Source organism: Cavia porcellus, unplaced genomic scaffold, assembly GCF_034190915.1.
Source record: "Cavia porcellus strain 051 isolate PalLab524CR breed Dunkin Hartley unplaced genomic scaffold, mCavPor4.1 scaffold_5, whole genome shotgun sequence".
NCBI classification, from domain to species: domain Eukaryota; kingdom Metazoa; phylum Chordata; class Mammalia; order Rodentia; family Caviidae; genus Cavia; species Cavia porcellus.
The window spans coordinates 51,589,760-51,615,216 of record NW_026947488.1 but is presented as its reverse complement, the minus strand read 5'-3'; the positions used below and the strand labels follow the sequence as shown (position 1 = coordinate 51,615,216).

Genomic DNA, 25,457 nt, shown 5'->3' with positions numbered 1-25,457 from the left:
GTTCTTATTAATTTTTGAAGGGAATAAAACGAAATTTGACAAAACAAAACAGAGTCAGTCAAAACAAGGATGGACATAGTACATGATGTAAAAGCAGAATACAAGATGATCAACAGTGGTTACCATAATGCCTCTTGCTACCTTAAAAAGAATTGCATATATCATCAGATATAATAAAATTGCACAAAACAGTACAGAACAAAAACCAATAAAACCGAAACATTGGAGACATAACTGGACTTCAAAAGAAGAAAATAGTCAAACCAGAATGGGCATCACACTGAATTTTATTGTCTTCAAAGTAGTTGCCTCTGCCCTCAAACTTGATACTATCAAATAAAACAGAATAGAGTAAAATCAGTCAAAACAAGATGGTGAGAGCAATACAGGGCTTCAAATTAAGTTCATAGGAAATCAAAATGATTACTATAATATTATTTTTTCCCTTAATTAAAAAAATAAAAAAATTAAAAAAGGGAGATTGAGGTAAAGGAGGACATAATAACAACAGAACAATTTAAGCAACACATGTTTTACCACAAGATAACCTGACATAACAGTAGTTACCATAGTGTCTCTTTCCTTGAAATATTTGAGTATGACTTTGTATACTATAGCATCAAACATATCAAGACAGTGTGAAATCATTCAAGAGAATGGAAGTATTACAGGGTATTTAGAACCAACTAACAGAGAACGAACAATGGTTTCAATATTATCTCCTTGTCTATAAAAATTTTGTTTATACTATCACATATAATAAAATCCAATAAAATACAACATGATAAAACCAATGGAGACAGAAGAACAACAGCTTGATGGGACGTCAAACCAAGATGATATTAAATCAGCACTAGCTATTTTGATGTCTTGTTTTTTTCAAAATAGCTGTTCATACCCTCACAGACAACAAAATCAAACAACCAAGAATAAAACTGTTCCAATTAATGAATGAAAACATTATAAGGCTTCAAAGCAATATAACGGGGAATCATTATTATCACATACTTTTATGTATTCTTACCATTTCTTACTCTAGGGAGACTATTTGGTATTTATATATGTGAGTTTGATTTATTTCACTTATGAGTATGGTCTCAAGCTGCACCCATTTATTTATAAATATCTCAATGTGATCATTCTTTATAGCTGAGTAGCACTCCATTGCATAAAAATACCCTAACTTTTTTTATCCATTCCTCAGTTGATGAACACTTAGGTTGTTTCCAAGATCTGGAAACAAATTGTGCTGCTATAAATATGGGTGTACATATATCACTGTGGTATGATGTTTTCAGTTTTCTGGGAATATGCCCAGAAGTGGAATAGCTGGAACAAATGGGACTTCCAATCCCAGCTTTTTGAGAAATCTCCAGACTGACCTCCACAATGGATGCACCAGTTTACACTCCCACCAACAGTGCATGAGAGTTCCTTTTTCCCCACAGTCTCTCCAGCATTTGTTGTTGGTAGTTTTATTGATCCTGGTCATTCTTTCAGGAGTGAGATGGAATCTCAGTGTTGTTTTAATTTGCATTTGTCTAATGAGTAATGATGATGAACATTTTTTCATGTATTTATTTGCCATTTGTATTTCTTCATCTGAGAATTGTGTATTCATCTCAGATGCTCATTTTTGGATTGGATCTTTGAATTTTGGGGGTCAGATTTTTAAAAATTCTTTGTGTTTTAGACAGAAGTCGTTTGTCTGAGGGACAGTTGACTGAGATTTTTTCCCAGTTTGTGGGTTTTATTTTCACTATGCTGGAGATTTCATTTGACATGCAGAAACTTTTTAATAAGACAAAATCCCAGTTATTGATTCTGGGAAGTATTTCCCATGCTGTTTGGTTCCTGTTCATGAATTTTCTACCTACCCCTATGTCTTCAAGGTTTTCATGCAATTTGTCTTCCAATAGATTCAGTGTTTCTGTTTTAATATTCAGATCTTTGATCCATTTAGATTTTAATTTAGTACATGGTGATAGACATGGATCTAGTTTTAGTTTTCGGCATATGGAGAGCCAGTTTTTCCAACACCATTTATTAAAGAGACTGTCGTTCTTCCAGTGAACATGTTTGGCCCCTTTATGAAAGATAAGGTGGTTGAGTGTGTTTGTAGTTGTGGTTATATCTTGTAATCTATTCCATTGTTCTTCGGCTATGTTTTGATTCCAGTACCATGTTGATTTTACTACAGTTGCTTTGTAGTATAACTTCAAGTCAGGGATTGTCGTGCCTCCTGCCTTGCCTTTGCTGCTTAGAACTGTCTTTGCTATTCTGGGTTGCTTCTCGCTCCAGATGAATTTTAGGAGTAATTTCTCTAGATCTATGAGGTATGTTGATGGTATTTTTATTGGGATTGCATTGAATCTGTATAACAGTTTTGGGAGAATGTCATTTTCACAGTATTTATTCTTCCTATCCGTGAGCAAGGGATACCTTTCCACTTTCTGAGATCCCCTTCAAATTTTTTTCAGTGTGTTAAAATTTTCCCTGTATAGGTTTCACTTCTTTCATGAGAGTAATTCCTAAATATTTCATTTTTTTGGTTGGTAGTGTGAAGGGTGTGGCTTCTCTGTCAGTGATTTTGTTGTTAGTGTATAGGAATGCTATTGATTTTTTATCCAGCTACATTACTGAATTTATTTATTATATCTAAGAGTCTTTCAATGGAGTTTGGGGGTCTTCTGTGTAGAGTATCATGTCATCTGCAAACAATGATAATTTAACTTCTTCTTTTTCTATCTTTACCCCTTTTATTTCTTTCTCTTGTCCAATTTCTCTGGCTAGTATTTCCAGTACTATATTAAATAGGAGTGGTGATAAGTGACATCCTTCTCTTGTGCCTGATTTTAAAGCAAAGGCTTTAAATTTTTGGCTATTTTTATGATACTGGCTCTTGGTTTGTCATAGATGGCCTTTATTATATTGAGGTAAAGACCATCTATTCCAATTTTCTGTAAGGTTCTTATCATAAGTGAATGTCGGACCTTATCAGAAGCTTTTTCTGCATCTATAGAGATGATCATGTGATTCTTATTTTTGGCTTTATTGATATGGTATATTATATTTATTGATTTATGTATGTTGAACCATCCCTGCATGCCTGCGATGAATCCCACTTGGTCATGGTGTATAACCTTGTTGATGATTTGCTGCATCCTATTTGCCAATATTTTATTGAGGATTTTTGCATCTGTATTTATTAGGGAGATTGGCCTGTAGTTCTCTTTTTTAGTTGGGTCTTTCTCAGATTTTGGTACTAGAGTAATATTTGTTTCCAGGAATGACTTAGGAAGGATTGCTTCCCTTTCAATTTCATTGAAGAGTTTGAGGAGTGTTGGCATTAGTCTTCTTTGTATTTTTTGTATAATTCCGCAGTGAATCTGTCTTGGCCTGGGCTCTTCTTTGTAGGTAAGGACTTAATTACATTTTCAATTTCCTTAATTGAAATTGTGTTATTCAGCAGTTTTACATCCTCTTGACCTACCTTTGGTACTTTATATCTTTCTAGGAATCTTTCTATTTCTTCTATGTTATCACCCTATGAGAGTAGAGATTTTCAAAATAGGTATTGATGATCTTCTGTATTTCTACATAGTAGTGATTTTGCCTTTTTCATTCCTTATTGCATGAATTTAAGCTTTTTCTTCCCTTTTTAAAATAAGGTTGGCTACAGGCTTATCAATTTTATTTATCCTTTCAAAGAACCAACTCTTTGATTCATTGTTTCTTTGGATTGTTTTCTTCATCTCTATTGTACTGATTTCTGCTCTGATTTTTATAATTTGGCTTTGGGCTTGACTTGCTCTTCTTTTTCCAGATGTTTGAGGTGTAACATCAGGTTATTTATTTGTATTTGTTCTGTTTTCCTGATATGGTAACTTAGTGCAATAAATTTGCCTCTGAGGATAGCTTTCATTGCATCCCACTGATTCCGATAGGTTGTATTTGTGTTTTCATTTGCTTGTAGGTATTGTTTAATTTCTTCTTCAATTTCCCTGTGACCCACTGATTACTTAAGAGTGTTTAATTCGGCAGAAGCCCCTTCTTTGTCTGGAGGAGGAGGGATCCCAGGTTCCTGAGGCACTTCGGCCTGTGCCCAGCTGCGCCTAGCCATCGGTGTGCAGAGGAGGAGCTGCGCGGATCTGGAGCGCCTGCAGAAGCCCCTTCCTTTGTCTGGAGGAGGAGGGATCCCAGGTTCCTGAGGCACCTCGGCCTGTGCCAAGTCGCGCCTAGCCATCCGTGTGCAGAGGAGGAGCTGCGCGGATCCGGAGCGCCTGCAGAAGCCCCTTCCTTTGTCTGGAGGAGGAGGGATCCCAGGTTCCTGAGGCACCTCGGCCTGTGCCCAGCCTCGCATAGCCATCGGCGTGCAGAGGAGGAGTTGGGCGGACCCGGAGTGCCTGCAGAAGCCCCTTCCTTTGTCTGGAGGAGTGAATATTTCTGCAAGCAGGGAGGGATCCCAGGTTCCTGAGGCACCTCGGCCTGTGCCCAGCCGCGCCTAGCCATCTGCATGCAGAGGAGGAGCTGGGTGGATCCGGAGTGCCCGCAGGAGGCCCTTCCTTTGTCTGGAGGACTGTGGATATCTCTGCAAGCAGGGAGGGATCACAGGCTCCTGAGGCACTGTGGCCTGTGGTGAGTACCCTAACCCGGCTGCGATCCAAGAGCTGTGGATCTACCAAGGGGCAGGTGGGTGCACAGTGTCCCTGAGGTCCAGCTTGTCTGGAACCGCGGAGTTCTGAACAAGCAGAGGAGGGCCATTGGTTTTGCAGGCCCAATGGCCTGGGGTAGAGTGGTGCCAGAGTCTCAGTAGCTGCAAACATAGAAGGGGATTTTCAACAGATCCTGAGGAGGCTTTCAAATAACACTTGAAACACAGAAATATAGGAAAATGACAAAACGAAAGACCAAATTACAACCTCAAACCTCCAGCCCATCTCAGGAAACCCTAGGAGGAATGTATTTAGAAGAAAATATATCCCATCCTCCTCATATATCAGACACAATAGCTACTGAAGTTGACAAGCATCCAGGAAGCTTTAAAGAAATTCAAACTCGAAATAATATCCCAGATAAAAGAAGAAATGATAAAAGAAATGAAAGAGATTCTAAATATATCTAAAGAAAACACAGATAAAAAATTGGAGGAACTAAACAAAAAGATAGAATCCCTAGACGAGCAATATAAGAAACAAACAGAATACATAATGCAGATGCACAGAGATATACAGGAAATAAAAAACTCCACTGAAAGTTGTAAAAACCACCTTAATGAAAGTGAAGATAGAATTTCAGACCTTGAAGACAGGATTGCAGCTAGTGAACAGGAAAGGAAAGATCTTTTAAAAATAACAAGGAATCAGGAAACAACAATTCAACAACTGCAAGATGATGCAAAGAAGAATAACATAAGAATGATAGGGATTAATGAAAAAGAAGGAGACAACATAAAGGATATCAAGAGGATATTTAGAGAAGCAATAGCTGAAAACTTCCCAAGCATGAGATCAGAAACTGACATCAGGATCAGTGAAGCATATAGAACTCCAAATAGTCATAACCAAAATAAAACTACACCCAGACATATAATAATCACCATCCCAGAAATCCAACACAAGAATAGATTATTAAAAGCTGTCAGAGAGAAAAGACAGATCACTTATAAAGGAAAACCTATCAGAATCACAGCAGACTTCTCATCACAAACAATAAAGTCAAGAAGAGCATGGAGTGAAGTATTCCAGATCCTAAAGCAAAATGATTTCCAATCTAGACTGATATATCCTGCAAAACTATCATTTAAAATAGATGGTGAAATACAATACTTCCATGACAAAGAACAGCTGAAGAACTTCATGAACACCAAACCAACCCTGCAAAAAATATTGAAAGACAGTTTAGATACACAAAGGAAAAAACCACTAAGCAAAGCAAATAATTAAACAGAACAGAAAGATAAAGATGCAACAGCAGAGAGATAAGATTCCTACAATTAACCAACATTTAACAGTAATAACTATTAATGTAAATGGTCTCAATGCACCAATCAAAAGAAACAGACTAGCAGAATGGATCAAGAAACAAAATCCAACCATATGCTGTTTACAGGAAACCCATCTAACCCAGAAGGATACTCACAGACTGAAAGTCAAAGGATGGAAAACAATTCTTCATGCAGCAGGAATCCAAAAAAAGGCAGGAGTAGCCATTCTGTTTGCAGACAACGTGAACTTTAAACCAACAATGACCATAAAGGATAAAGAAGGTCACTACATACTCGTAAGGGGAAAACTCCAAGAGGAAGAGATAACTATCTTAAATATATACGCACCAAACTCCAGAGCGCCCAGTTATATAAAACAATTATTAACAGAAATGAAAACTCAAATTATCAGTAACACAATTGTAACAGGAGACCTTAATACACCATTGACACCAAGGGACAGATCGACCAGACAGAAAATGAGTAAAGAAATAACAGAACTGAATCATACCTGTGAACACATGGGTTTGATAGACATATACAGAATGTTCCACCCAACAACATCAGAATACACATTCTTCTCAGCAGTACATGGATCATTTTCTAAAATAGACCATATATTAGCTCACAGAACATATTTAAACAAGTGCAAAAGAGCTGAAATCATCCCTTGCATGTTATCGGATCACAGCGCTCTGAAAGTAGAAATTAACGATAAAAGATACTGCAAAAATCCCACAAACACATGGAAACTGAATAACACACTCTTGAGTAATCAGTGGGTCACAGAAGAAATTAAAGAAGAAATCAAACAATACCTAAAAGAAAATGAAAATGCAGATACAACTTAACGGAATCTGTGGGATGCAATGAAAGCCGTCCTGAGAGGAAAATTTATTGCACTGAGTTCCCACATCAGGAAAACAGAACAAATACAAATAAATAACTTGATGCTACACCTCAAACAGCTAGAAAAAGAAGAGCAAGTCAAGCCCAAAGCCAAAAGAAGAGAGGAAATTATAAAAATCAGAGCAGAAATCAATGCAATAGAGACTAAGAAAACAATCCAAAGGATCAACAAATCAAAGAGTCGGTTCTTTGAAAGAATAAATAAAATCGATAAGCCCCTAGCCAACCTTATTTTAAAAAGGGAAGAAAAAGCTCAAATTCATGCAATAAGAAATGAAAAAGGAGAAGTCACTACAGACCCAATAGAAATACAGAAGATCATCAACACCTATTTCGAAAACCTCTACTCTCAAAAGTTTGATAACACAGAAGAAATAGACAGATTCTTAGAAGCATATGAAGTGCCAAAGCTAGATCAAGAGGATGTAAAACTGTTGAATAACCCAATCTCGGTTACTGAAATTGAAAATGTAATTAAGTCCTTACCCACCAAGAAGAGCCCAGGCCCAGATGGATTCACTGCAGAATTCTACAAGAAATACAAAGAAGACCTAATGCCGACACTCCTCAAACTATTCAATGAAATTGAAAGGGAAGCAATCCTTCCTAAATCATTCCTGGAAGCAAATATCACTCTAGTACCAAAACCTGAGAAAGACCCAACTAAAAAAGAGAACTATAGACCGATCTCCCTAATGAACACAGATGCAAAAATCCTCAATAAAATATTGGCAAACAGGATCCAGCAAATCATCAAGAAGATTATACACCATGACCAAGTGGGATTCATCCCAGGAATGCAAGGATGGTTCAACATACGCAAATCAATAAATGTAATCCACCATATCAATAAAGCCAAAAATAAGAATCACATGATCATTTCTATAGATGCAAAAAAGCCTTCGATAAGGTCCAACATTTATTCATGATAAAAACTCTACAGAAAATTGGAATAGATGGTCTTTACCTCAATATAATAAAGGCCATTTATGACAAACCAACAGCCAGCATCATACTAAATGGCCAAAAATTGAAAGCCTTTACTTTAAAATCAGGCACAAGACAAGGATGTCCTTTATCACCACTCCTATTTAATATAGTACTGGAAGTACTAGCCAGAGCAATTAGGCAAGAAAGAGAAATAAAAGGGGTAGAGATAGGAAAAGAAGAAGTTAAGTTGTCATTGTTTGCAGATGACATGATACTCTACATAGAAGACCCCCTAAGCTCCATCGAAAGACTCATAGATACAATAAATAAATTCAGTAATGTGGCTGGATACAAAATCAATACTCAGAAATCAATAGCATTCCTATACACAAACAACAAAATCACAGAGAGTGAAATAAGGGAAACTGGACTATTCACATTAGCAAGCAAAAAAATGAAATATTTAGGAATTACTCTCACAAAAGAAGTGAAAGACTTATACAGTGAAAACTATAATACACTGAAAAAGGAAATTGAAGATGATCTCAGAAAATGGAAAGTCATCCCTTGCTCATGGATAGGAAGAACAAACATTGTGAAGATGGCCATTCTCCCAGAACTCTTATACAGATTCAATGCAATCCCAATAGAAATACCATCAACATACCTTATAGATCTAGAGAAATCACTCCTAAATTTCATCTGGAACCAGAAGAGACCTAGAATCGCAAAAGCAATTCTAAGCAGCAAAGACAAAGCAGGAGGCATCACAATCTCTGATTTGAAATTATACTGCAAAGCAACAGTAGTAAAATCAACATGGTATTGGAATCAAAACAGAGCCGAAGATCAATGGAATAGATTATAAGATATAACCACAACTACAAACACACTCAACCACCTTATCTTTGATAAAGGAGCCAAGCAGGTTCACTGGAAGAACGACAGTCTCTTTAATAAATGGTGTTGGAAAAACTGGCTCTCCATTTGCGGAAAACTAAAGCTAGACCCATGTCTATCACCATGTACTAAATTAAAATCTAAATGGGTCAAAGATCTGAATATTAAAACAGAAACGCTAAATCTATTGGAAGACAAATTGGGTAGAAACCTTGTAGACATAGGAGTAGGTAGAGAATTCATGAACAGGACTCAAACTGCACGGGAAATACTTCCCAGAATCAATAACTGGGATTTTGTCTTATTAAAAAGTTTCTGCATGTCAAAAGAAATCTCCAGCATAGTGAAAAGAAAACCCACAAACTGGGAAAAGATTTTAGTGAACTCTCTCTCAGACAAGAGACTCTTGTCTAAAACATATAAAGAATTAAAAAAACTCAGACCTCCAAAATTCAAAGATCCAATCCAAAAATGGGCATCTGAGATGAATACGCAATTCTCAGATGAAGAAATGCAAATGGCAAATAAATACATGAAAAAATGCTCATCATCATTGGTCATTAGAGAAATGCAAATTAAAACAACACTGAGATACCATCTCACTCCTGAAAGAATGGCCAGGATCAAGAAAACCAACAACAACAAATGCTGGAGAGGCTGTGGGAAAAAAGGAACTCTCCTGCACTGTTGGTGGGAGTGTAGACTGGTACAGCCTTTGTGGAGGTCTGTCTGGAGGTTTCTCAAAAAGTTGGGATTGGAAATCCCATTTATTCCAGCTATTCCACTTCTAGGCATATTCCCAGAAGAACTGAAAGCATCATACCACAGGGATATATGTGCACCTATGTTTATAGCAGCACAATTTGTAATCGCCAGATCTTGGAAACAACCCAAGTGCCCATCAACTGAGGAATGGATAAAAAAGTTGTGGTATTTCTATACAATGGAGTATTATTCAGCTATAAAGAAGGATCGCATTGAGATATTTATAAATAAATGGGCGCAGCTTGAGACCATACTCATAAGTGAAATAAATCAATCTCGCATGTATGAATACCGAATAGTTTCCCTAATGTAAGTAATGATTCAAATATATAAAAATATGTGATAATCATGATTCCCCATTATGTGGCCTTGAAGCCTTATAAAATTTTCAGTTATTAATTAGAAAGGCTTTATTCTGGGCTTTTTGATATGGAAATATTTGAAGCTATAGTATATGAAGTTTTATCCAAATATTTTAAGGAAAAAGACAGACACTATGGTAACTACTATTCTTTAAAAAAATTATTTAGCTATTTCTTATGTTTATTTTAATTAAGGTAAAAATTAAAAAAGTTAGGATATATAATAGTAACTCTTTTCAATCTCCTATTAACTTGTTTTGAAGTCCTGTAATACTCCCAAGATCTTGTTTTGACTGATTAGACTCTGTTCCATTCTGTGCGATAGTAGCAAGTCTGAGGGTATAGGCAACTAATTTGAAGGCAATAAGATTCACAAAGATGCCCATTCTGGTTTGACTATTGTCTCCTTCGGAAGTCCTGTAATGTCCACAATGCCTAAGTTTTATTGGTCTTGTTCTCCACTGTTTTGTCCAACTTTATAATATCTAATGAGATAGACAATTCCTTTTAAGGAAACAAGAGACAATGTTGATAACCATTGTTAATAACCTTGTACTCTGTTCTACATCATGTGCTATGTCTATCCTTGGTTTTGACTTACAGCTTTGTTTTGCCATATTTGACTTTATTCCCCCCCCCCAAAAGTAATAAGAACTAAGGAGTAATAAAATCCAAAATGTGTAAATTTTGTTGTAAAAAAGAGAGGGAGGAAAAAAAAAAGAGCTCTAACGGATATAACAGCAAGTGTGTTTAGGTGTGTTAAATAGCTGACTATATTAATGTTTTTGGATCATTGAACACAGCTGTTTGCAGTCTCTCTGTTTGAATGTCTACTTTGTATTCTTTGATACTGTAGTTTGAGCAACTATTTCCAAGATGATAATATGTAATCTATTAACAGGTGATTTCTTACTGTTATGTTTTTTTTTGTAGTTCTGTATTATGTGTAACCTTACACTGCTTTGTTTTGTTTTGTGTTTTTCTATTTTTCCTCTTAAATAAAAAAAGAGTGTTTAATTCAGTTTCCATATGTTTGTGGAATTTTTGCTGTATCTTTTATTATTAATTTTTAATTTCATGGTGCTATGATCTGATAACATGCAAGGGATAATTTCAACTCTTTTGCATTTATATAAATATGTTATGTCAGGTAATATATGGTCTATTTTAGAGAATGACCCATGCATTGCTGAGAAGAATGTGTATTGTGATGTTGTTGGATGAAACACTCTGTATATGTCTATCATTTGTTCACAGATGTGATTTAGTTCTGTTATTCCTTTGCTGATTTTCTGTCTGGTTGATCTGTCCCTTCGTGTCAATGGTGTGTTAAGATCTCCTGTTAGAATTGCATTACCTCTAATTTGGTTTTTCATTTCTGTTAATACTAGTTTTATATAACTGGGTACTCTGGAATTTGGTGCATATATATATTAGATTGTTATCTCTTCTTCTTGAAGTTTTCCCTTAACCAGTATGTAATGACCTTCTTTATCTCTTCTGATCATTATGGGTTTGAAGTTAACATTGTCCACAAACATAATAGCTACCCTTGCCTTTTTTTATGGTGTGTTCCTGTTTTGTGAAATATTGCTTTCCAGCTTTTGACTTTCAGTCTGTGAGTATCCTTTTGGGTTAGATAGGTTTCTTGTAGAAAGCATATGGTTGGATTTTTTTTTTCTTGATCCATTCTGCCAGTCTGTTTCTTTTAATTGGTGCACTGAGACCATTCACATTAATGGTTATGACTGTTATATGTTGGTTTATTGTTGATATGTTATCTTTCTGCTGTTGCATCTTTTTTTTCTGTTCTGTTTGTTTGCTTTGCTTAGTGGTTTTTTCCTAAATGCATCTAAACTGTCTTTCAGTATTCTTTTCAGGGTTGTCTTGGTGATCATGAAGTTTTTCATCTGTTCTTTCTCACAGAAGTATCTTATTTCTCCATCGATTTTGAAGGACAGTTTTGCAGGGTACATCAGTCTAAGTTGGAAATCATTTTCCTTTAGGATCTGAAATACTTTACTCCATGCTCTTATTGACTTTATTGTTTGTGCTGAGAAGTCTGCTGTGATTCTGATAGGTTTTCCTTTATAGGTGATCTGTCTTTTCTTTCTGACAGCTTTTAATATTCTATTCTTACGCTGGATTTCTGGGATGGTGATTATTATATGTCTGGGTATAGTTTTATTTTGGTTATGATTATTTGGAGTTCTATATGCTTCACTGATCCTGATGTCAGTTGCCAATGTTTGGGAAATTTTCAGCTATTACTTCTCTAAATGTCCTCTTGACATCCTTTATGTTGTCCCCTTCTTTTCCTTTGATCACTATCAATCTTATGTTGTTTTTCTTGGAGTCATCTTGCAGTTGTTGAATTGTTATTTCCTGATTCCTTGTTATTTTAAAAATATCTTTCCTTTCCTGTTCACTAGCTGCAATCATGTCTTTGAGGTCTGAAATTCTCTTTACTTTCGTTGAGGCAGTTTTTACCACTTTCAATGGAATTTTTGATTTCCTGTATATCTCTTTGCATATGTTTTATGTGTTCTGTTTGTTTCTTATATTGTTCATCCACGATTCTACCTTTTTGTTTAGTTCCTCCAATTTTTAAACTGTGTCTTCTTTAGATATGTTTAGCATCTCTTTCACTTCTTTTATCATTTCTTCTTTTACCTGGGAGATTATTTCTAGTTTGAATTCCTTTTAAGCTTCCCAGAGTTGCTTCTTCTTCTTCTTTTTTTAAATGGGTACCAGGGATTGAACTCATGACTGCCTGTTTGAAAGGCAGGGGCTTATGCCACTGAGCTAAATCCCCAGCCCCTCAGAGTGCTTCTTTATTTCAGTTGTTATTATATCTGATATTTCAGGTGTATGGCATATATTTTCTTCTATGTACATAGCTCTTAAGGTTTCTTGGGATGGGCTGGAGGTTGTAATTTGGTCTTTCATTTTGTCATTTTCCTATATTTCTGTGTTTCAAGTGTTATTCCCAGGCTTCCCCAGGGCCTGTTTGAAATCCTCTTCTCAGGATTTGAAATCCTCAGCTCCTGGGACTCTGGCCCCCCAGTTCCCTAGATTGAGAGAGGGTCCTTGGGAGTGGGACTGGCCAGCTCAAGACCCTCCAAGCTGGTCCACTGTAAAAGGAAGACGTGACGTTCCCTGTCCGAGGCCGAGCGAGGGTCCCAAACTAGCTGGACTCATGGATTGTGCCGGGACACTAACCCCAGGCTGCCCAGCCACTGGAAGCAATGGCCCGGGCACCCTAGAACTTCAGAATCCACCAAGCATGGCAGGGTGAGGTGAGCCTAGCTCAAGACCTGCTGAGCTGGTCCACTGCAACAGAAAGACGTGGAGTTTCCTGTCTTGTGCCGATCGAGGATCCCAAACTAGCTGGACTTGCGGATCGTGGGGAACACACCCCAGGCCACCCAGCCTCTGAGAGTGATGGCGCCGGTATGCCTAGAACTCGGCATTTTTTTTTAAAATTGGTACCAGAGATCAAATTCTTTTTTTTTTTTTTATTTAAGAGGAAAAAGAGAAAAACACATAACAAACCAAAGCGGCGTAAGGGTACATGCAATACAGAACTACAAAACAAAACAAAACAAAACAAAACAAAACAAAACAAAAAAACATAACAGTAAGAAATTACCTGCTAGTAGATTACACACTATCTTCTTGAAAATAGTTCCTCAAATCACAGTATCAAAGAACACAAGGTGGACATTCAAACAGGGAGACTGCAAACAGGTGTGTTCAATGTTCCAAAAACATTGATAAAGTCAGCTATTTAACACCCCCAAACACACTTGCTGTTATATCCGTTAGAGCTCTTTTTCTTTTTTTTTTTCCCTCTCTTTTTTACAACAAAATTTACACATCTTGGATTTTATTACTCCTTAGTGCTTATTACTTTCTTTGGGGGGGGGAGAATACAGTCAAATATGGCAAAACAAAGCTGTCAGTCAATACCAAGGATAGACATAGCACATGGTGTAGAACAGAGTACAAGTTTATGAACAATGGTTATCAACGTTGTCCCTTGTTTCCTTAAAAAGAATTGTCTATCTTGTTAGATATTATAAAGTTGGACAAAACAGTAGAGAACAAGACCAATAAAACTTAGGCATTGTAAACATTACAGGACTTCCAAAGAAGACAATAGTCAAACCAGAATGGGTATCTTAGTGAATCTTATTGTCTTCAAAGTAGTTGCCTATGTCTTCAAACTTGATGCTATCATATAGAATGGAACAGAGTCTAATCAGTCAAAACAAGATTGTGGGAGTACTACAGGACTTCAAAACAAGTTAATAGGAAATCGAAAAGAGTTACTATTTATATATCCTAATTTTTTTGAATTTTTTCTTTAATTAAGACAAACATAAGAAATGACTAAATAATTTTTTTTGAAACAATAAGGGGGAGATTGAGATAAAACAGGACATAACAATATAACAATAGAGGTCACAGCATGACTGTTTCAACAACCTAGTACTTCACCACCTTATAACCTGACTTAATAGTAGTTACCATAGTGTCTTTTTCCTTGAAATATTTGGATAAAACTTCATATACTATAGCTTCAAATATTTTCATATCAAGAAGCCCAGAATAAAGCCTTTCTAATTAATGAGTGAAAACTTTATAAGGCTTCAAGGCCACCTAATGGGGAATCATGATTACCACATATTTTTTATATATTTGAATCACTATTTACATTAGGGAAACTATTCGGTATTCACACATGCGAGATTGATTTATTTCACTAATGAGTATGGTCTCAAGCTGCGCCCATTTATTGATAAATATCTCAATGTGATCCTTCTTTATAGCTGAATAATACTCCATTGTATAGAAATACCACAACTTTTTTATCCATTCCTCAGTTGATGGGCACTTGGGTTGTTTCCAAGATCTGGCGATTACAAATTGTGCTGCTATAAACATAGGTGCACATATATCACTGTGGTATGATGCTTTCAGTTCTTCTGGGAATATGCCTAGAAGTGGAATAGCTGGAATAAATGGGATTTCCAGTCCCAACTTTTTGAGAAATCTCCAGACAGACAGAGATCAAATTCTTGACCTCGTGCCTGCTATGCAGGTGCTTATGCCGCTGAGCTAACCCTGGCAGGCATTGTTTTGATGCAATGATGGTTCTCCTAGTGTATCTATATAGTTCTATATATATACTATACTATAGATATAGATACTACATATATAGTATCTATATCACTATAACAGTTATGAAATTTACACATTTTAATATGGGAAGTTTCTTATATTTCCACTAATCATTAATGTGGTTATAGAATTCATGACTTGACATTTTTTCCCCAAAATTCACGCTTTGCTCCATTGTCCTGTATTTTCCAGTAGTGCTTTTGAGAATTTTTTTGAGTATTCTGATCTTAATATTTAAGAAGTGTTTTGAATTACTTTATTAATCATTCTCTCCCTTCTGAGCTCTATTCCTTCCTTCAACAATTCCTTGTTATTAAACCATTGACCTTTTTGGCTGATGGTCTTCTTTTTATCCTTTGTTCTGTTCTGTTTCCTGACCAGAAAGATTTGGGAACTAAAATCCTACCTGGAGCTCTGAGTAAGTCTGTCTATTTCTCCCTAATCTTCTCTGAGGAAGATACTACAAGAACTTTACTTGGGAGCCCCAGTGTAATATCATTAGGTCTTTACCTGTTACTTCTCTTTGAAGGCAATTCTTTGAGAAAGTAGGGACTAATCCCATTTATCACAGGAGGGGTTCCTCTCCTTATAACAGGTACCTGTTCTTTTCCCATGGAGTTGGTACCTGAAACCATTTCCAGGTGAAAATCAAGACAGGCTGAAGATTATCTACCACCATGAACATGACCTGCCATCACAGCAGGTCTTGATACAGGGCATGGGCTATGGGAAGAGAACACAGCTTCCTAAGGCTGGGAGGTGAAAGGAGGAGAGGGCAGGAGATGGCTAACTCCATCTTTGATCCCCCTCTCACAACCAACTCACTCACCAACCAAGGACCACATTGGCTCCATGTTCTAGGTCTTTATGATGGGTGGACCCCAAAATTCTGGACATTTAACAGAGTACCTCCTATTAGAGTTTTCTGGTGCAATAGGGAAGCAAAAAGTACCAAAAAAGAAGAAAACAGGTTTATTGAGGACGTGGAAAGAAGCATGCAACCCATCACGTTTGGGCTGTCTCTTTGACTGGATACTGAGAGGCAGAGGGTTGTGTGACCTCTGATCAGAAGTGGTACATGGGTGAACATTGATGATGTATGAGGAACTGGTTGGAATTTTCTTTGCATGCAGACAGGAAAGGAAGTTGTAATTAGGGCTGAAGAAGCAGGAAGTGGTAAGCATTCCCGCTTTGGCCTTCCACCACGTTAGACTACTGGCCATGACTGTACAGTAATTTATAGGGTAAGAACCTTTCACTTCCCAGCTCAGATTGCCACTGGCCACTTAGGAAGAAAACAGAATAACTCTCTCTGGTGCTTTCCTTTCTGGCCAAAGGGCCTAAAGAACAGGTACTGCCAAAGTCAGCCAAACCTCAAGCACATGCCCAACTCTAACTGGCTTTGAAACTGAGTTCTGCAGAGTAGAAACCCTGAACTGTCTCTGGCAGTGGAATATGAACTCCTTTGGTGGAGGGACACAACTGGAGCTGGGCACACACTAACTAGTCCTGCCAAGCATTGAAGGTTCCATTGCAGAAGTGTGGCCCATGAACTTGTCACTGCCTCTTCTGCACTAGTACCGGAAGATCCAGTGGGATTCATTTCCAGGTTCTTCATGTCCCAAACAAAGAATTGCAAAAGACAAACAGGGCAGTGAAAGCATACATTTATTGAAAGTGGGACACAAGTACACTCTGTACAATGACAGCTGGCAGGAAACATCTCACAGTGGCCCGGAGGATAAATACAGGAGTCTTTTGTAGCCAAGATTACCAGGTGATCTCTGTCTCTCTGACGCTAATCAGAGCAGTGCTTCTATCAAGCACTCACTTGATGTTAAGCCACGTGCACACTATCTTGTAAGAAAAGTTTGTCTGACTTCTTGCTATGGAAGTGAAGAATCAGGAACACTGTTTTTTGGTTGGTTGTGTCCACATGCAAGGAAGGACTGAAAAGAGGTACAAGCCATAACACTAGGATTTGCCGGTAATACATAATAATTACTTTTACTTCAGGGAATTGGTAAATACACATATTGCCTTGATTTCACTTCCCTTCTCCTGGCTCTCTTTTTCTCCTGATTCCTTTCTTATCTCCAAAGTGTTTATCTCAATGTTACCTACCTTCTATCTTATTTTGATTCTTAAATTACTTACAATTTGGATCTGTCAAATTAGAGAAAGTATCCACAGACATGCCTTGAAGTGGACTTTTTATTATTTTCTTTTTCTCTTGTTTGTTTGTGTTGTTAGGTTTGTTTTGTTTTCTTGAGTGTTGAAGTCTGTCTCTGTCTTTGCTCTCCCTGTGCACTTAAGTTCCCACTATAGATCTTTCCTGGGTCCGGGGGACCCACTTTCCTTCTTCTCTTCCTTACAAGCTTAGACCAAATCTTAGAGAGACTCCTTCTCTTCTGGTCACCATTTGACATCTTCCTGGAAGTCTAACTTACTTGTGCTGTCCCCAGATAGGGTTCTTAGCAGCTTGATTCCCAGTGACTGGAGTTGGTTTCACCTGGTTACTTCATATTTTGTTTTAGTTGTCAACTTTGTTTCAAGTTCTTTCCCCTTTCCACAAGTCCAGTTGATGGGACTTACTCTTTCAACCTACTTCCCAAAGGAAAAGTAAAATAATTTATAGAAGGTCTGACTTTTAAATTTTCCTTGATCCTTCTAGATTACAGACCTTTCCTCCATCAAGAAACTGTGAATAGTTCCAAAGACACTATCTTTGATGCAAAATATAAGTTTTTTTTTTCACTGCAGTGCTTTCAAGAGTCTTGGCAGTCTTGGATTCAGAATTCCTGCACTATGATCGAGTAATGTATTATTCTATGTGGGTCCAAACATTCACCATGAAAATAGCCATAATAAATTTGTGCTGAGAATTTACCTGAAATATCACCATATTCAAAACAATATTATTGCCAATGGAAAACTGAAATAGAGTGATGTGAGTGATCTCCTGATAGATTAAAACTTATGACATTTACATTTTTTTGAAAGGGAGAAGTGCTTACAAGATGTTTAGGATTTGACTATGGAAATAGTTAGATAGATCTATGCTGTTGTGAAGAAATCAACATATAGATTTAAAAAGGTAAGCAAAATATGAAAATCTTTAGGTGCAGAGAGACTGTGACAATATTCAACTAGAATGGTGAAGAAACAACAGATACATAGGAAAAAGTGAACAATTCACATTTGATTAGTTGTTTTCCATACATTTTGTCATATGAAAATTAGTTTCTTGCATCCTTGCTTTCTAATAAGGAATACTTATTTGGAAGCTTTAAATTCATATAAAGTATCCTAGAACTGTGTTGTTTTACTCCATATATAAGCATAGAAGGAAAACAAGAACTTTCCTGGTTTAAATTCTAAGATTTTATTTGAGTAGACATCTCATATAACTTATCAATATCGGTATAAAGCAGTCTTAAGAACAGTGACTAAAAGCTGAGATGTATATTGACTATGAAGGGAAAGGTATTTTTTGGTTGAAATATTTTAGAATGGATATTATTCTCAAAACTTTTTTTTTTTTTAAAGAAAGCCTTTGATTTGTCATTCATAGCTAAATGTGCTCAACATAGCCTGAGCTGGACTTAAACAATATGAATATGAGGAACTTACATGGAACTCATGGCAGCCCTCCTGTCTCAGTCTCCCAAGTGCTGAGATTACAGGTGTGTGCTACCATGCCTTGTGTGTCTTCCAATAAAGAAAAATTATTAGTAAGTTGTAAATTCCTAAATAATACTTTAGAACTTTCTCTATCTACTTCATGTGTAACCACAGAAGGAAAGCAAGGACTCTTCTGATTTACTATTTAAAGATTTGACTTGAGTATATTCATCTTGTTTAACACATTACTGTTGGTGTAAAGGAGATGAATAAACCGGAGTGGGGAGGAGACACCTACCTTGAAGCTAAAGAAGGGCCATGAAGATCCTCTTGGTGCTTCCTGGACAGCAGACTTTCCCGGATTGTGCCCTCTACTTTCTGAGCGGCTCTAAAAAGTGTGTGGATAGTGAAGAGTCAGAGCAGTAGAGAATAGGTGACTCCTGTTGGGGAATTCTTACTGGTTGCCGGAGGCTGTTCTTTTGGCAAGCAGTTTACACATGCGAAGACTTGGTGGGGTAAGAATGAAATATGTACATATCAAGGAATATTGCAAAATTTGTATAGTTCTTACAAGACCAGCAGTGTAACTTTATTCTGTACACTTAACTGAAAACATAAACAGTAATTTAAAAGGTAAAGAAAAACAGCATAATGAAAAACATACATTTCTCAACTGCATGTACGGAATATATAACGTTCATGGAAGAAGGAAACAAGGAAAACGCTTGATATTTAAGCGCAGATTGACTACCAATTGCTCTGGTGGTGGCAGGGAACCCTGAGGGGATGGTGACCTACTCCTCTTCCTCGTCAACGCCCTGTGTCGGCTCTGTCTCTTCCCTAGAGCCACGATGAAGGTGACCGAATGTCCGGGGTTGTTGCGCTGTTTCTGTGCTGTTGCAGCTGCAGACTGTCGCCTGGGCCCCCACCGCGGCCATCCCTGTCTGTATCCAAATGTTTCCTGCTTTTACCGGCTTTTCCAGAGCCCCCTGCACAGCGCGGGGGCGGGAGGGGACAGGCATGTAGGCCCTGGTGGGGCTCCCCATGATGCCCCGCCCCTTTTCTTCCCCATGGGCTCCTCATTAACAATGATCCTTGCAGTCGCACAAAGGAATACGATTATCCCCAGAAATCAGATTTTCTTTGTGACCCTGTAGTCGGTTACTCGTCAGATGCAGTTGAAACGTTTGCTGTTCTTTTATCTTTACTCTGTTGCAGAACATTGCTATCATTTAAATTTATCTATTTGCTTATTCAAAATCGTTTTCCTCTTTCGGGCACTCTTCATTTTCTATGAATAGATTGAGAGATGTAGTCTTGGCCAGGAGGTCACGCTCCCTCATTCCATATTTTGACGAATCACAAAATCAGATACTCCCTCTGTCCTAATGTGTCTTGACCTGGTCCGAACCCAGGATACTCTGACCTCAGGGAATTTCTCCGTGAGACATGGATTTAGGAGCCCTCTGAACACGCTTGTGACCACAAGGGGCAATACACCGCAAGAGGCTACTGAGACCAGTAAGAAGACAGGGGCAGCACAAAAAAGGCCAGGAGCAAACTCCGTTTAAAAGCGTTTATCCCTCAGGCTAGGTTAGGTTTACGTCCTAGGAAAATCCAAGGTCTGAAAGTCTCCGAGTGAAAATCTATCATTTGCGTGCACCAGGCAAGAAAGGATTCATTTCTGTCGCCTCTCTCAGTTCAGTGGGCGGGCCGTGGGGCAGGAGCCAATCAGCGACGAAGGGGCGGGTGGTATGAACTGTCCAATCAGAGGGGCGGAGGCAGGCAGGTTCTTCCTGTGTCATGGCGCTAAAGTTTTGATCCTGGGCTCCTTGCCGGGATCAGCCACAGCTGACCTGACCATCTTACTGTATGATTCCTGTCAGTTGCGAGCTGCGTGGGAAGGACCCTGGAGGACTCTGAAGCCGGGCAATGGTAACGCTGTGGGATGGGTGCCCCGAGATGAGATGCGATGGTTGTGAGGTCTGGGTGTAAGTGGCTGCAACCAGAGATGGCGGCACTGGAGCCTCTCTGCAGTTGCAGAGTCTGAGGGCCTCATGGTCTCCAGTGCTTCAGTACCGTTTGTCCCTACTGCTGTCGCTAGGGCCAGGCAGCTTTCGGGTCCCCAGAGTCCTGTCTTTTCATGATAACCTTCCCGCCTAGAGCAAAGCCCCAGCTGCCTCTCCATATGTGCGGGGAGGGCAGAAGTCATGGGGGGGGGGAATCCCTAATTCAGGTGTTGGATCAAACTAGATGCAGCTGCGGTGTGCTGGTCCCTCGGTTCCTTCCCCACAGCCACAGATCAGGGAGACCTGAACTTTGTAAATGTCTGCAATGCAGGGTCTCAAGCACACAACTCATTTCCTTAGACCACTGCTTCTCCAAGTTTTACTATTGCTGGAAATGGGACACAGTGGTAGTGGAATGCTTGCGTGGCATGCAGTCACCTCCTGGGTTCCATAGACAGCAGTGCAAAAAAAGGAGACGTGATTATTAGGTGAATCCTCTACTCACAGATTGTTTAAATGACACATGCTCACAGAGTTTACAAATGGTGAGAAATACGGGGGGGATATTAATGTATTAAGAGCATATAAAAGTGTTCCTGCTAAGGACAGCTTTCAGAAGGGGTTGCCTGTTACACACTGAGAAATGCATTGAACAGGAACATTTACATGATTGTGTGTGTGTTTTTTATAAATGGGCAGGAAAAAAGGTGTGTAATCCTCCGACTATTTGTAGATACTGTTTTGAAAATTGAAATGCTAATTTAGGTGGACTTCTTATATAGAGTCCTGAGTAGCCTGAGTAGAGCTGACACTCCAAAGATAAAGTGCGCAGATGAATCAAACATTATTCATAAAAGGATTTTCTATGTGGGGAAGAGCAAATAGGAGAAAGAATGTGAGACAGGAGGGCCTGACAGTGGGTGGCAAAATCAGTACCTACAATGGAGAAGGTAATTTCCTGAGATCTCACTGTGATGCAGTAAAGGAAGGGTTGTGTGCTGAGCCTGCTCTGAGAGTGGCTCAAAAATCACTGGCCTCAGGGAAGGAGAGGAACTTAGTAAAAGTTCGATAAATACTGCTTCTGTTAGTGATTAGTACACCTTAACATTTTGAGGAAAATTTGGAAATTGGTAGCTGTCTGGACTGGTTGTCGGTTAAAAATGTTAGTGGACCTGATTATTGAAGTAATGGGATAGAGTTTCCTAGGATAGAAAAGAGTGCAAAGTGTGGTTAACTTTTTGTGTTTACAAGGGATTTACAAGGGATTCTTTTCTTTTTCTTTTTGGTAGTACTAGGGATCAAACTCATGACCTCACACTTGCCAGGCAGGCACTTATATGGCTGAGCTAAATCTCCTGCCCACAACATTTTAATTTTTTATTAAAATTTGAAGCCATGTTTGAGTAAGTTGTACTGGTAGGGATGAACAGTCAATTCCCTCTCAGTCTTCCAGAGTGCTGGGATGACAGGTACATGCCACCATTCCTGACTAGGGTAGAAGTTCTTTAGTCATTACTATTTACTAGGATCATGGGGCTTGGGTAACTTATATTGAGGTATGGCGGTATGTACCTCTAATCCCTGCTACATGGGATACTGAGACATGGAACAATAATCTGCTACATGGGATACTGAGACAAAATCATTGCTCCAAATCCAGCCTGGTTAATTGCACAAGGCCCTATGTCAAGATAAAATAAAAATCCTGTGGTGGTTTCACCACACTAATGTAACTTGTGCAACATGCACAGTGACCTTAGTTCAAACTCCAGCAGTGTAAAAGAAAAAGTGCTATGGGTTTAGTGGAAAATTAGAATTTAGAATTTTATCATTTGTACGCCAGAAATACATGGTACAATACTTGCTCATGTGACAGGAGTCACTGCTCTGACAGCAAAAAGAAGCAAAGTGAAAACAGCCAGTGATTTATAGTGCATTGTATTTAGTAAAGTTCATAAGATACTGTATTTATCATACATAAATTTGCCCAACCACATGTTGGTAGAAGTGTTACAGTTTGAAGGAGTAAAGGCTTAGCAGTTATGTTTGCTAGATTAGCTATGATCAATTAGAGTTTCAGTACATTTTACTTTCAGCTTGCTTTGGATTGGTCAAGGTGTTATGCCTTTCTAACTCAAGGCACATGTCTAGACTCATTCTTTTCATTCTTAGTAAAGTGCTGGTCTGTGGAACAGGAACCTTGCAAGATCATTTCCTGGGCTGAGTTCTGTGTGGATCTTCAGAGGAACAAGGAGAACATTATGGATAACCTCTGGCTAAGGGAATACTACAGTTTTTATACTATAGCAAGATTGTCAGTCTGCTTGTGCAGTCTGGCTTGCATACCTAGAACAAGGAGATAGGAAAGCATGACACAGGGTTGAGCAGTTTGACCACAATATGCAAAACGTGTACAATGCTGTGGAGAAAACCACTTCATTCTTGTTAGGAATTTGTGCTGCTACTGGAATCCTTCTAACTTCGTTAACCTTACGGCAAACAACTGGTTTTCTATTCTTGGATGCTGTCTTTCATTCTTGCAGGGCTTATTTGTCTTTAGTGAGCTGAAGACCCTGTGCAGCATTTTCTCCTCCAAGACTTGGGAGTTATTTCACCTTCCCAGCAACTAATATCTCTCTGGGGAAAGAGATGACCATGAGATTTTGTTTTTTTGTAAGTGGCAGGAGACCATCACTGAAGTCTGCCTGAGTACTTCCTGCTCTCCTCACACTCTGAGAAACATGGAGGAAACCATGGGAATGGCTCGATGAGAAGCAGACAGCTGGGATAAAGCACAGAGCTTCTGCTCAGGTCAGCCCTTAGTCTGGCCTCTGCATTCCCAGTGTGTGTTACAGTGCACCAAGCCCTGGAGCCTTTTGTAGGTTTTCACTCCAACAGCCAGAAAGGCAGCCCAAATGGACAGGACAGGAGGAGAGAGTATACAGATGCAGACCGGAAGCAATTTTAAGTAGAGCCACTCAGCTTTGTTTTGGGGTGCAAAGCCAGAGAGATGGCAGTTCTGAGGGTTTTTGTTTGCTTTTTCCGGGTACCTTGTAACGTAGGAGCTATGTGCCCTCTGCACCTTTTACACCAGTGGATTTAACCCCTGTTTATTCCATACTTCATAAAACATGTGGCTTTTTCTGGATTACTTTTTTTATATCATGATATAGAGCACAGACTTATCTTGTGGATAGGAAAGAATAGTCATAAATGTCTTAGAATACTTAAACCAACCCTTGTTACATAAAAATGCTGGCCCCAAGTATCGGTAGTGTTCTGTTTGACAGCCCGCGGCAGAAATATCTTCCGTTCACTACCATGCTTCTCATCACTAAAAGATTATACACCATGGCTTTCTGTGTGCTGTTCCTTGGTGATTCTAGGTCCCAGAGGCCAGTGAGCGCTTTACATGTGCTCTCCCTCCAAGATTCACTCAGCTTCATGTGCGTATATTTTTTGTGTGCCAAAGTGGGAGATGTTAGAGCTTATCACATCTTTCACTTAATTCACTGACTAATTTCAGATTTACTCATATTGCTGAATGTACATCAAACCCCTGATAGGATCTCCATGATATTTTCTTTGCCTTTCTACAGTTAGTTGGAAAGCAGGCTTCTTGTGTTCTGCCTTTGATAAAGCAGTAGTGAATATTTTCTTCTTACTGCTAGAAGCAGATTTGAGAAAATGCCACAAATGCTCAGAAGTGTGTTTTCTGTGTACAGAGTGTGTGTGCATTTCATGTCTTAGTATTCACCATGTACACTAGCCCACCAGTGGGTAGTATTTCTATTTCATAACCATCTAGACTTTTTCTAATTGAATGAATTTTATTGATTTACAGTGAAATTCAGGGGCTCTTCTTATTTTTTCTATTTTTATCCCTCCTTTCTTTCATGCCTCTTTTTTTTTTTTATCCATTTTTGGTTTTGTATTCGCATGTTGATTTTGTATTTTCTTTGCTGAACAACGGTTTGAACTGTCATACATTTTGAAGTTTTTCGGATTAACCTGAACATTTTGGCTTTAAAATTTTTATGAAGTTTTTCTTTTTCTTTTTTTTTTTTTTTTTTTGTCTTTTTCCTTTTTATCGGTACCAGGGATCGAACTCACGACTGCTTGCTTGCAAGGCAGGTGCTTATGCCGCTGAGCTAAATCCCCAGCCCCTATGAAGTTTTTCTTATTCTCATTTCAAAAAATTATTTTCTTATGCCTTCTACATTTTAGTTTCAGATTTTATATTTTTGTCTTTAATTTGCCTGAGTTGTGCATTTTAATGTATGCAATGCAAAATTCACATTTAGTTGACCTATGAATGGAGCAGTTTCCCCATCATCAAAGAGAGAAAAAATTTCTGTTCCTTTTCACATGTACTCTCAGCCTCATAAAATCTGAGTTTGAACAAAGCAGAAATAGTTTTTAGAATTTCCTATAAATTTAATATGTCTATGTATCTCTGAGTTTCAAACTTAAAGGACTGTAATCGTTTAGCATGTCCCAAACAATTGGATAGAATGTATCATCACTGTAAAATACATTATTTGAAATTAAAACAGTATATCAGTGACCTTTGTTTTTCAGATGGAAAGGTACTAGATTTTTTTTTTTTTGTCTTTTTCCTTTTTATCGGTACTGGGAATCGAACTTACGACTGCCTGCTTGCAAGGCAGGCGCTTATGCCGCCGAGCTAAATCTCCAGCCCCGGTACTAGATTTTTGACATATAGTTAATTTGCTGGTATTAAAGTTAAAAATTTGTATCAAGTTATAACATCACATTCAAGTC

At 38.2% G+C, this 25,457-nt stretch overlaps 1 protein-coding gene across 2 annotated transcripts in view; it reads left to right on the top strand.

Annotated features, from left to right (window-relative positions):
• Positions 1–20,443: 20,443 nt before the first annotated feature.
• Positions 20,444–25,457, top strand: part of LOC100725501 (zinc finger protein OZF-like) — a 66,721-nt gene continuing 61,707 nt past the window's right edge. Inside the window, exons 1-2 of one of the 2 annotated variants that reach the window (XM_063248803.1) lie at positions 20,444–20,598; positions 23,351–23,483. Coding sequence is in view for 1 of the 2 variants with exons in the window: in XM_013160038.3 (XP_013015492.1) it covers positions 20,596–20,598 (3 nt within the window). In the remaining variant the exon portion in view is untranslated. The remainder of the gene's footprint in view (positions 20,599–23,350; positions 23,484–25,457) is intronic. The other variant, XM_013160038.3, reaches the window with a different exon arrangement.